The sequence below is a fragment of the Cyprinus carpio genome, chromosome A24, assembly GCF_018340385.1.
Source record: "Cyprinus carpio isolate SPL01 chromosome A24, ASM1834038v1, whole genome shotgun sequence".
NCBI classification, from domain to species: Eukaryota; Metazoa; Chordata; class Actinopteri; order Cypriniformes; family Cyprinidae; genus Cyprinus; species Cyprinus carpio.
Window position 1 is genome coordinate 2,984,870 of NC_056595.1, and position 13,536 is coordinate 2,998,405.

At 35.2% G+C, this 13,536-nt stretch overlaps 1 protein-coding gene across 1 annotated transcript in view; it reads right to left on the reverse strand.

Moving 5' to 3' along the window:
* The window catches only part of LOC109104254 (cullin-2), a 19,300-nt gene extending 6,040 nt beyond the window's left edge, over window positions 1–13,260 (reverse strand). Inside the window, exons 1-17 of the mRNA XM_042714882.1 lie at window positions 13,090–13,260; window positions 11,261–11,400; window positions 10,703–10,805; window positions 10,532–10,626; window positions 9,644–9,749; window positions 9,402–9,484; window positions 7,908–8,004; window positions 7,317–7,427; window positions 6,966–7,128; window positions 6,740–6,864; window positions 6,528–6,635; window positions 5,240–5,326; window positions 5,013–5,112; window positions 2,409–2,479; window positions 1,408–1,494; window positions 1,041–1,193; window positions 155–232 (exon numbers count right to left, since the gene is read on the reverse strand). Of these exons, the coding sequence (XP_042570816.1) occupies window positions 155–232; window positions 1,041–1,193; window positions 1,408–1,494; window positions 2,409–2,479; window positions 5,013–5,112; window positions 5,240–5,326; window positions 6,528–6,635; window positions 6,740–6,864; window positions 6,966–7,128; window positions 7,317–7,427; window positions 7,908–8,004; window positions 9,402–9,484; window positions 9,644–9,749; window positions 10,532–10,626; window positions 10,703–10,805; window positions 11,261–11,379 (1,686 nt within the window). The 5' untranslated portion in view covers window positions 11,380–11,400; window positions 13,090–13,260. The remainder of the gene's footprint in view (window positions 1–154; window positions 233–1,040; window positions 1,194–1,407; window positions 1,495–2,408; window positions 2,480–5,012; window positions 5,113–5,239; window positions 5,327–6,527; window positions 6,636–6,739; window positions 6,865–6,965; window positions 7,129–7,316; window positions 7,428–7,907; window positions 8,005–9,401; window positions 9,485–9,643; window positions 9,750–10,531; window positions 10,627–10,702; window positions 10,806–11,260; window positions 11,401–13,089) is intronic.
* Between the last annotated feature and the right edge of the window lie 276 nt (window positions 13,261–13,536).

The window sequence follows — 13,536 nt, forward strand, 5'->3', positions numbered from 1 at the left end:
CAGAGAGAAGACATCAGTTAAATCAGCGTCACCTGCTCTCATAATGAATGCAGGATGATTTTACATGTTGAGCTCTCAGCACATGCAGGAAGCTTTGCTCTTGCCCCTGATCGTGACAGATCGTGTTTTGGGGCATGATGACAGGGCAGCTTACCATCTGTACACTTTTCTCCAGCTCCTGCGGGATGGCAAACGTGGAAGAGGGAACATGTGTGAGGGGCCACGCGCCTGCCTGAAACACACACGAGCACACGTCAGCTCACACGACCCCGCGCACGATCAACACATGCAAAATAGTCATATTTTACATTACTGTAGCTTCCCCACTTGGGGTAAAGTAATAGTGATAAAGTCATAATGTATTGTTTTATTACCATTTTTCAACTTTTTGTTGACCCTTTTATATGTCAATGTTGTGTTTGGCTTACAATTTTTTTTTTTTTTAAATAAGTAGCAAAATCCTTCAAAATATAAATGAAGACAGTAATTTATTATTCTCATAGATGAAATGACAAAATAGTGGTGATCTCAAAATTTATTTAATTTGTTTTATAAATTAATGACTTATTTAATTATTGAAATAATTACTATTATTATTGATATAATGTATTTAACACACACACACACACACACACACACACACACACACACACACACACACATATATATATATATATATATATAAAATATAACATTGAAAATATATAATTATTGCCATGAAATAATTATTGAATATTTAAACATAATTTATATAAAATTTATTATTAGATTATTATTTTTTTTTTATCAGCATATCATGCAAATTGATTTGATTACATAATAAAAAATAAAACCTTTGTTTCAGTAAATTTGGTTTGTATTTTTTATTCATTTTTTATTTTTTTTGGTCCTGTTTTATCTAAAGAAAACCGTAAATCTGATCATTTACAAAAATTCTAACTCACTTCTCAACATAACATACATGTCTGGAGCTTAAGTGTTATGAGACGTTAAGTAATTGTTAATTATTCAAACCACGAATGCTTCTCCTTCTCTCTTACCTGTAATACATAAATCTGGAAGCTGATGCCCAGGTCCACGACCGTCTCCTGGGTTTTGATGAAGTTGTTGAATTTGTTGTTGAGGTCGGTGCTGACGCTCATATCAGTGTACATTCTGTGCAGTTTGCTCGTGAATTCATAGCCACACGCTTGCTGCGAGGCAAAGGGCAGGGAAACGAGAAAAACAATGAAAGGTCTGCTCGCTTTAATCACACGAAACCCATCATCAGTCCTATCCGCGGTTTACATGATGACAAAGCTGTGGCGCCCACAGCCAGCGAACACTTGATTACTGAGGATGAGTCACATCTGTGAACATTTTAACACACTCTTCAAGAAAGACGGCTGTGTGAGAGACTTGCTGTACCTTCAGTTTGTTGATCATGGCTTCCTCGGAGTCCATGGATAATGAAAGTCCATGTATTAACCTCTTTGCAAGCATTCTGGCGTAAAACTAAGAACAAACCACGGTTAAAAAGAGAGAAAAACAAGAAATCAGTAAGTGTCACCCACAAAATACTGAAAACACAAAATGTAAAAAAATGCAACATTTGACGACAAACTTTGATGTTGGCTTGACAAAGCCTACCCTGAAAGTATTAAATAGTTTTAAAAGCTTAAGGTTTAATGGTTTTATTGTCAGCTAGTAGGGCTGGGCGATAAATCGATTTTATCGATTAACTCGAATGTGTAGTTTACATCGATTTGTTTGAATGAAAATCGGTTTTCTTTTTAACATCCGCCGGCGCTCCAATCAGGGCTCCCGTAGTTTCAGAATGGGCTTAAGCATTTGATACAAGCTGTGTGTTTAGGTTTTTTTTTTTTGGGGGGGGTGGGGGGGAGGGGGTTACATTTGTAACACTTGTCCACGGTTCCTCTGACGCTGCTTCTGAATCTCTCTCCGGCCGGTGAGGTTTACTGTTAGTGATCCTTTTAAAAAAATGTTGTTATGTCCATAATGTTCATTTCAGCCGGTTAGCCAGTGAGCTCGCTACGACGCCGGTGAAATTAAAAAGCCTGCCAGCCCCTGATGACAACGACGAAGAAGAAGATTTATATTCTTCTTCGTTAGTTTTTATTGGTAGTTGGCATACAAGCTGAGTGATGCGCGATGCATTACCGTTCGCCACCACGCACGGTAATAGAGCTTTTTTGCCGCCCCAGTCTGAAATATTGAGAGGAAATGAAACAAAGTTATTTTAAAAAAAGATTCGGGGCTTTTGACAAAACATTCGGGGCTTAAGCCCAATTAGCCACCCCCGCTCCGCCCATGGTATGAAGCTCCGCTACGTTTCCCGCTGTATGGACGTGCGCTCCACTCAGTCGCTCAGCCGCACCAAGCAAGCGCCCCGTTAATATTCCGCTCACCCTCGCCATAAACCAATTCCCGCTCAGATCCCGCTCCGACATAAAAATGTCTCTAGCAGGCCTAATGTTTACTGTTTGTACCGAAATTCTTGGATAATTGTCTAAAATTATGCATGCAGATAAATGGCAAATTTTTCAAAACGAAATTCTTACATTCTTCTTAATTTTATTAATTGTATTAGGCTAATTAAAATGTATTTAATATATTAATCTAACCTTAGTAAACATAGTCTACCTAAAATTCAAAAACTGAAGATGTGTATTTGATTTTCATGAAATTAGCTGCCGTTGTTATTCTTGTTATCTAACGGTGTAGATACAGTTAGACACTGTCTGCTCTATTTACAACAAGATGGAGATATAGACTAGAAAATATATTTACACTTGCTCTGTCCTACGTCCATGACACTGACTCACTGCGGAGTTGGCAGTTTTAATCTTAACAGCTCTTAACACCGAGTGTGCACGTGGATGGTTAGATGCATGATGGGCTAATAATCTTTCCAGCATTAAGGTGTTTTTTTTTTTTTTTTTTTTTTTTTTTTTTTTTTTTTTTTTTTTAAATCATCTTGTCTCAGTTACAAATTTGACTGGTAAATGATAAAGAATGAGTAGCCCCTTTTGTATCGCATTGCATTGCATATCAGGGATGACAAATTGATAAAAAGACATGCTTTTTGTGACTAGATTTAGCTTTTGATACTTTGCGGTAAAAGTTGCTCTCTGATTGACTCTGCCCTATCAGTGCAGCTCCCATGAAAAAAAATAAATAAATAGTAAAGACCTTTGACAGTCTTACAGACTGTATCCAGTATGATAAGAATGTTATGTTACATTTTATTTTATGTAACGTTTTCACGGTTTACAATGGCAGGACCTGCCATCTTGTCTTTTTTGGCTTGTTGTTTCTGATTGCAATTTAACCTGAAGGAGGAATCCAGATCAAATCCCAGAAGGTAAAATCAAAACAAAATAAAGTTAAAACTTGTTTTGAACAATTTCTTTGTCATCTGAATATTGATTTTAAGTAGGGGGAAAAAAAATCGGTTTAAATCGTAAATCGGATTTTTTGTTAAAAAATCGGGGATTTTTTTTTTAGGCCATATCGCCCAGCCCTATCAGCTAGACAGAGGAAAACATACAAAATCCCTTTCAGACCACTTCAGACCTCATTACCCCCAAAAACCAGTTCAGTCACCAATAAACCTTTTCATGATTTTACATTTTAACGCGTTGCAACCATGTTTTAGCACATTTCAAGCATAATGACAACATATTCCTAACATGTTTCTAGCATGTTTTAGCATGTTCGTAAACTGTTAATGTTCTAGCATGTTGTTAACATGTTTCTTTAACATGTTGTTAACATGCTGCCAGAATGTTTTAACACATTTTACTTTTAATGTTGTTGGAATGTTTACACCATGTTTTAACAGACACGTGCTAATGTTTTAACATTACTAACATGTTTTTCGATAAGTTTCTAATATCTTGATAACATGCTGCTAACACGTTTTAGCACTGCAGAATGTTTTAGCACAATGCTAACACGTTGCTACAATGTTTTAACATGTTTTTTAATCAAGTTTCTAGCATGTTTTAGCATGTTCACAAACTGTTAATGTTCTAGCATGTTGTTAACAAGCTGCTAGAATGTTTTAGCACATTGTTATGCTTTAATATGTTATTAGAATGTTTATACCATGTTTTAACAGACACGTGCTAATGTTTTAACATTAATAACATATTTGCCTACATGTTTCTAACACGTTTTTCCACATTAAAATGTTAGTAACATGCTGCTAGCACTGCTAGAATGTTTTAGCACAATGCTAACATGTTAACACATTGCTGCAATGTTTTACCATGTTTTTAATCAAGTTTCTAGCATGTTTTAGCATGTTTTAGCATTTTTATAATGCGCTAATGTTTTAAAACTTTTTTAACATGTTAATAACACACTGCTAACATATTTTAGCATTTTGCTAACGTTTTTTTTTGCTTGTTATAATACTGAGAGTGTTTTTTTAGTGTTTCTGGTTGATTGATAGCTTGTATCGTTGATTGCTATGTTTTTTCTTGTTTTGTTTCTACCGCTTTAGCATTTTCATAATATGCTAATGTTTTAAAACTTTGCTACAACAACAATGCTAACATGTTTTAACACATTGCTAACATGTTTTAGCATGTTACTAGCAAATTATAACATATGTTAACGTTTTAACACTTTGTTAAAGTTTCAACATATTCCACACATTATTATTCTGTTTTTTTTTTGTTTATTTTTTTTTTTATGATTTTTTTCTTTTACTGGTAGTGTTAGTGTTATGTTGTTATGTTTTGTTGCCTAACTTGTGTCAACATGTTGCTTGCATTTATAAAAACACTGCTAACATATTTTGACACATTGCTAGCATATTATAATGAGACAGGACATATCAAAATCTTGGACCAATAGCTTTTAGCTTGCATCCCAAAACCAAACTTCTAAAGAAGCTAAAGCTAAACCCATAGATAAATCAAGTCAAGAATTTTGTCATTTAGCTTGAGTTAAAGAAATAGATAAATCACGTCTTTGTCGTTCGATGTATTTTTTTTGAAGACCGTGGATGAAGCTGGTCCCACAGTTTTTGTCCTCGACGATTCCATTCTCCGTCATTCCTTTTGCAGATTTCTTCAGCAGATTGTCACAGTACTTGGCCAGCTGTGCCACAGCACGAGAAACACCAGCAGAGGGAAAGCAGTGTTAATGTTTCATGCTTCATTCAGAGTTTATCTAGTCATCCTGATCTAACGCTGACAGCAGCTGAGGATAAACAGTGATTACACACCAGCTCAGGCGCTTTGCAGATGGATTTGGGCTCTCTGTAGTTCACTAATCTAGTCATCTCTCTGTAGTTCACTACTGAAGTCAAGGCCTGGAGGAGAAATGAACAATAAAATCACAAACCACAAACTCCAGTGTTTCTCAACACTCACATGAATCCCAGACACCCCCTGCTGGACTACAGGGAGAAGGGTGATGCAGTAGGTAAAGTGGGGATATGCAGGTGCTAAATATGGATTAAACTATTTTTTTATATATTATATTATATTGTTTTATATTTTTTTTTATTTTATTTTATTTTATTTTATTTTTTATTTTATTATATATATATTATATTACATTACATATAAATAATTTCCATGGATTAAACTTTTACTACATGTTTTATTATATTATATTATATTATTATATATTTATATTATATTATATTATATTATATTATATGATAATTTTTTCATACTCACATTTGGATTTTTTCGAAATATTGATGCTTTTACTATCATGTTATTATATTATATTATATTATATTATATTATATTATATTATATTATATTATATTATATTTTATATTATATTATATTATAATGATTTCCAATTGCATTTATTTCAAAGTAAAGATGTTTTTACTATCATCATATTATATTCAACTATTATATTAACATTATAATTATATATTAATATTATATTATATTATATATAATTTTACATGATTTCACATTTGGATATTATTCAAAATAATTGATGCTTTATACTATCATATGAATCATTATATTTATAGCTAGCTTATTATATTATATTATATTATATTATATTATATTATATATATAATGAATTTCCAATTGCATTTATTCACAAGTAAAGATGTTTTTAACTATCATCATGCATATTATATCATTATATATTATATTATATTATGATTATATTATATATAAATGATTTCATAGTCACATTTGTATTTTTTCAAAAAATTGATGCTTTTACTATCATGTTATTTATTATATTACATTATATTATATATTAATGATTTCCATTTGGATTTGTTTCAAATTATGTTTTTACTATTATATTATATTATATTATATTATATTATATTATATTATATTATATTAAATTACATTATATTATATAAAAAAAAATCGATAATTGCATTTGTATTATTTCAAAGTACTGATGTATTTCCTATCATTCTGAAATATGGAAAAGAGTAATAATGAGTGAGTGTCTACATTTTTGCACGGTACTGTATATACATTAGTAAATCCTTTATAAACTGTGTTGAAATGTAAGTGTACCTTATCAAGCGCACTCATGAAGTGTTGGTCCCCATTCAACACTGTGTTAATCAACTGGACAAATTTACTATGAACCTCCAACACCGACTCCACAAACTGGGTTGGCATCTGCAGCACAAAGATCAGAGGAAAACATGCAATTAATGCGATGTACAAATAAGTTGTTTTTATAGCTATACATTGCTTTTAGACTCTTAACCCTGGACACTTACGTTTTCCTGAGAGAGGTTACTGGTGGCTCGGAGACCCTCGTCGTGGATGTGGACCTGGAGCTCCTGGATCATGTGAGGTAAGCCGCTGGACACGGCTCGCAGTAGCGTGTACATATTCGCCATATCTGAAACCGAACAAACCATCAGGACGTCCTGCAGTAATAACATGCGTACAAACATGATCCCATAAGCAGAAAATGGTTGTAAGTGTAACTGAAGTGCTGACCGTCTCTCTTTTCCTGTCTGATGATATTCTGACACTCTCCGTGCAGGAACTGCAGGTGATCGGCCACCATCCTCTGCTGACATTCGTGGATGACTTTGGCGTAAGAGCTGGGGTGCAGATACTTCCGACATCTCACCTCCTCGTCTTTCAACCGGCCTAAAACCTGCCGAATCAGAGAGCATCAACCACTGGCCAGCGGAGCCGCATTAAGATCACAATAAAGCTAGATATCAACCAGCAATGTGTGAAATGGACTGAATGACCAAATGAACTCAGAGACCATGTTAAAGTAACCGTTACAAATGTAAAAGGCAGAGATGCAGAGGCTAAGCTGTGGTTCCAGCATCTCACCTTCTCCATATACTGGGAGCAGTTGGACTCCTGCAGTAGATTGGAGGCTTCCTGTTTGTAATACTCTCCAGTTTTTGTCAGGAACGGCCCTTCAAAGACTTCCTGATAAAACTGGGGTAAAGGGGAAAAAAGGGTGTGGCCTCAAATGAGATGCATGATTGCTGATAGGCATGCAAGTAAGTACACAACTGTTTGTGGTCGGTAAGAAGAACAAAGTCTCTAATGCTCACCAAGACTGCATTTATTTGATCACAAATACAGTAAGTATTATTACAATTTGAAAGGTTCTCTATTTGAGTACATCAATGTTGAAAACAGTTGTGCTGCTTCATATTTTTGTGGAAACCATTATACTTTTTTTTTTTTTTTTGTAGCATCATAAACACATTTACTGTCACTTTTAATTGATTTAATGCATTCATGCCGAATTAAAAGTGCTTTGCCTTCCAAAAAAAAAAAAAAAAAATCTCGCTGACCCCAAACTTTTGAATAGTACAGTAGTGTACAAAAAAACCAAGACATTTCAGTTTTTCTACAAATGATTGGAGTTTCATGTCTGCACAACAAAAGCATCTAGACAGAGACACTCACCTTTAGAGGAAACTTCTTCTTGTACTGTTCAACATGAACAAAGGAGTTGATAACCCCGTGGATTACTTTCTGATTTGGGTCCTCCCCACATCGGTCGCTATGGAAACAAATGCATTCTCAAACAATGTATACTGGAATATAATCAATAAACCTGAACTTAGGTTCAGGTCACGCAATCATTGCAAGTATTTGTGGCTCATAGACTCGCGCCGCAGGTAATTAATTCAGGGCTCGACAATAAAGACTGCCGGTGTTTAAATAGTTTATTTAAATGGAATCGGAACCAGAAAATGTGTATACTGTAATATATATGCTGAATTTTGACATTGACAACCTTTAAATTAAGTTGACAGTAAGTAATAAACAGTATTGAGCATTGAGTATTTGAGTATTGTGCATTTTTCCTTACCACTATTTTTTTAATAGTTGTTTAATTATTTTAATGGAACCAGAATCGGAACCGGAACCATTAGGCGGAACCGGAACCGGAACCAGAACCGGAACTGGAACCAGAATCGGAACCGGAACCATTAGGCGGAACCGGAACCGGAAAATTTCTAACGATTCCCAACCCTACTCGCGACAGCTGACGGATTTGTCGCTGTCATGAAAGTTTATCATTTGCAAGTGTTTTTAAGCCTTGCTGATTTAAAAAATTCCAGCTACATTCAATTGCGAAATAGCGAAATATTGATTTGAGGGTTTATATAAATGAATCTCTGAATGCAAGAGAAATTCAGAGAAATTTACATGGCGTTTTCTTTTCATCTCGTCTCTGTATAACGCATATTAACGTAGTGTTCATAAGTGCAGCTCTGCTTTGTTTACAGCAGTAACCAATTAAACTGAAATGCTGTATCGCTGCGTCTGCTGTTTTTCACGAAGCATCATTTCATTTGTGTCTTCTGTGTTCTCTATATTCACTCGTGCTATTGTTTGTAATTTGTTCTTATTTACTGACTGTTCACGTGTCTTTCATAATGTTTTTCGTAACCTTTTATCTGTTGGGATAGAAGTTTTGGTAAAATATAACTGGAAATTTGTGTCATATAAGCTTATTTATTGGACTAAAAGATAACACGAGTCAAAAACAACGATAACAGCAACTATTTCCACCGGACCAGTAGAGAAAATCCTGTAATTATTTTGTTTTAGTTTTGTAAAACCAAACCGTAAATGCTTTTTTCAGCAATACACAATAACAACAATGGACGGGATGGGATTAAAAGTATAAACAGCACTTGTTTGAGCTACTGTACAAATTAAATATGTTCCATAATTCATTACTTAACCTTTGAGCCAGTGTTAGAAGATGATCTAAAATAGATTAAACAATTAAAATATCCAATACCGGTTGATCAAAACAAAATAAAATTTAATATTTCAGGTCTTCATTTTGAATTTTTATTTGTTTTCTACTGAAATCTGATCTTTTTTATTTTTAGTATAAATTTTATTGAAATAAATAAATGTATTTCCTTCTATTTGACTTACTTCTTGATCTCTTTCAGGAGCATCCCGATCAGCATCGGCTGAAGGGGCTCAATCATTAACTTCCGCCACATGTCAAGTGCAAGCTAAACACACAACAAAAACATCAAACATAAACCATTATACTGTTCATGAAAGAATAAACCCCACAATTTGACATTTGAAATCTGGTCACATGCCAACAGACTGTGTCATAAGATACTGTAAACACACAGGGCACTACAGTGTGATGACACAACGCATACCTCTCCGATCTCCATCAAGGGCTCGTTCATATCCACGCCTCCGTATCCGTACTGCAGGTCTGCTTCGGTCAGCTTGTTCTTCTTAATAAACTGTGTGTTAAGGTACCTGTGGGTACATTCAGGAAAAACAGTTGCTATTATTTCAGCAGTTCCTAATGAACTAAAAGCAACTTCAACCGTGATGTGTTTAATATCTCTTGGTTTGTTCCATCAAGTGTTCACAAAACTAGATTTACTAGATTAACTACCAAAAGTTTGGGGTCAGTTAGACTTCTTTAAAGAAAGTAAGAATGCATTCTTTTGAACAAAAGTGACAGTAAAAACATTTATCTTGTGACGAAAGCAAATCAGTATATTAGAATGATTTCTGAAGATCATGTGACACTGAAGACTGCAGTAATGATGCTGAAAATACAGCTGCGCATCACAGAAATAAATTACTAGAAAAGTAGATATTTTAAATTGCAGTAATTTTTAGTAATATCGCTTTTCATTTTTTTTGTTTTTTTTTGTTTTTTTTGTTTTTTTTTTTTATTTAGTTTTTGTGGTCATTTGTGGACTTCTTTCAAAAATACTAAACATTTCACCGACCCCAAACTTTTGAACGGTAATGTGCACTAATATACTGTAGGTTTTATGTTAAAACTTTCTTATGATAAAAGTAAACCCAAGAAAGTGTTAAACCAAGGTCAAACACAAAACACCAATCATCTAATTCTTTGACATCCAGGTCATTATTAAATAAGCATTCACCATCCAAGTATCACACCTGCATTAACACAAACACCTTTTACCAAACAAAAACTCTAAAGCCAGTGCAATTTGCTTCAAAATTAAAAGCCATCTAGCCGTACCAAACAGAATGGCAAGAATAATGAGTTTACGCACCTGTATAAGCAGTCCATGTACTCAGCGCCTTTGCTGTACTCCTCCCAGTATCTGTGATACATCACCAAGACCTTCTCCTCCGACTCCAGGACTCTCTGTAAGACACACACACACACATCGCAGTGATGCAAGACAATGACAGCTTGAGCCACGAGCGTCACCCGCTCTTACCTTGAACAACTGACGGACGTGATTTTCCAGAAACACCTTCGTCTCAGTGTACAGCTTTTCCCCTAAAGGCTCTGGATACGCAACACACAGCGCATAAATGTCACTAAAGCTCATGTTAAGGAGATTTAACGCAGGATACATGAAGTTACACTACTATTTAAAAGTTAAAAGTTCCACAATATCTTTGTGGAAACTGTGATATATTTTATTTTTCAGGATTCTTTGGTTAACAGAAAGTTCAAAAGAGCAGCATTTATTTAAAAACAGAAACCTTCTGTAACATTATAAATGTCTTTACTGACACTTTTGATCAATTTAATGCATCCTTGCCGACTAAACATTGCTTTAGAAATTTTACTGACCCCAAACTATTAATTGGTAGTGTGTATATAAAGTAGATAAAAACAAAAAATAAAACAAATATGGCTTTGCACGCTCTTAAAATACATATTTTAAAAAACAGGTTACAAGAAACAGGAAAAAAAAAAAGAGGAAGCAGTAGTTTGATAGCACATGATCTGAATCAGGACAGATGTGTCTCTATTAAAGTGAGGATACGAGAAGCGGTCGTTCCATGTTGCTCTCTCCACGTAATCAAGCATCACAACCGCTCTGATGGTCGTCAGGAGCTTGTTCCACGTCTCATCGAAATCCACCACCCGCGGCTTTAACGACATGGTGTGTGGCTTCGGCGTAATCTGGAGGAAAAGACACGAAAACACGCTGACAGTGAATTCACTAGGAGCTTGTTCCACGTCTCATCGAAATCCACTTCATTTGTAAGAATAGATGTTGTATGGGTTACGGTGAGTTAATTAGTAAGTTATTATGTGAGTAGATATTGTATTTATCTGGATCAACCAAAAAAACCAAAAAAATGTCCACAAACTGGAAGACACACAATTTATACCAAAACCAAATCACAAAAATGACTTTAATTTAACATCTATAAATGTGACAAAAGTGCAAAAAAAGAGTCTTAAAAACAGACTTCCAAAGTGCAGAAACGTTTCAGCTCATGCTTTCTTCAACTAAAACTAAAACTATTAAAAAGTAAAGAAAAAGTAAACACATCCAAAATAAATTGCAATTGAAGTAGTAAACTGAAATGAACTAAAAGCTAAACTCAAGAGAAAAGATCTCAAAACACTTCCAAAGCTTAAACTGAAACTAAAATTAAAACTAAAATTATATCGAAATACAAGCTAATTAAAAATATAAGGGTCAAAGACGAAAAGGGGTTTTCAAGCATCGAAACAATAAAAGTTTAATACAGCTTTAAATTTAGTTTTCCCTCCAAATATTAGCATGGGTTCCGCTTATTTCAGAGCAAACAATAATGATTATCATACACCAAAAACATCTTTTGAGGCATATTTAGAGCAGGAATCATTAGATGAATTTTTTTAATAATTTAAAATAGAATCAAATGTAGGTTAGTTTATCACATTATCTTTTCTTTTATACACTTTTTTTTTCTTTTAAATTAATATGCAGTTTCAGGTTTACATAAATATATCCGTCACGCTGAATGACGTTTGAACATTATTTCACCGATATTTTGACATGTTATCCTCACAAAAAAAATATGCTAAACATTAAAGTAGACACTTTATGTGCATAAATCACTTTTATCAATTTAATCAGTTGTGGTTGTCTCGTCTTTGACCCACACATAAATACAATAATATTATATAAATAACACAAAAAAATATATTAGGGACATCCACGTGTTTCCAGGACTTCTGAAAGATGAACTGCATGGATAAGGATTTGTGTAAATGGATTTTTAGTATAAATACAGTTTTTTTTCATATATATATATATAAATCTGCGCATTCTCAGTATTTGAGCACTAGTGTCACTTGTGTATCTGGTGTGTGATTTCATCTGACAGGTCTGTCTAGAAGAGTTAGAAGACACACACATCTAAACAGCACCAAACCTCACGAGCTTCATTAGAGCCACTGATTGTCATAACAAAGACAGGTCAGTAAAGAGGTCCAGAGCCTCAGTGTCAACATCCAGCACAGCTGTCCGAGCACATCTAAGTATAAATGTCACCTGATGTGCACAGAAATAGCAGATCTCCGAAGATTAAACATTGAAGGCAGTTGATACATATGAGAGTCACTCCGAAAGATGCAGATGACTGATACATGATCCAGAATATGGTACATCTGCGTGTAAACACAGGCTGCTGGGGAATCCTAAACACGCGCGATTAAATAACAGCCGTGCGTCGAGGTAAACAAGCACGCGCGCCCGTGTTTACGTGCAAAGTAAATGCATAAATCACACCCCATACATACGGAACACAGTGTTGAGGAGCAGAAACAGCGGCTAGCGCCAGCGTTAGCGCGAGCGCTGCTGGTCCACACGCACACCTGAGATTGAGAAGAAGCCCTGCTGAGCTGCGGGTCTCGGGCGGCTCGGGATGCGCTGTGCTGGGCTCGGTGTGTCACCGCTGGGGGTCCGGAGCGAAGCTGTCAGGACGCTTGATTCCTCTCTCTCCCTCTACACCTCTGCCATTGCCTCTCGCGGACTGCACCACTGCGTCAGCTGGAGGGGGGCGCGAGAGTGCTTCGCGGGTGTATGCAGCTATTACAACCTTAAATCTACGCGAGACGATTAATATCGGTTCATTTGAGAACCTACATAAATGTTATGTATGAATGGGTTATGGTGTGCTTTAAATTAGTGATCGTAATGCATGGCTGTTTTAAGCGGAGAGCGGATTCCGCTGTTGGTATGGTGGTGTGGTGGGGAAGTATGTTTGCTGTTTTTAGTCGTGACGGAAGAGGTGTGAGAGATGAGATGGCGTTGTGGACGAA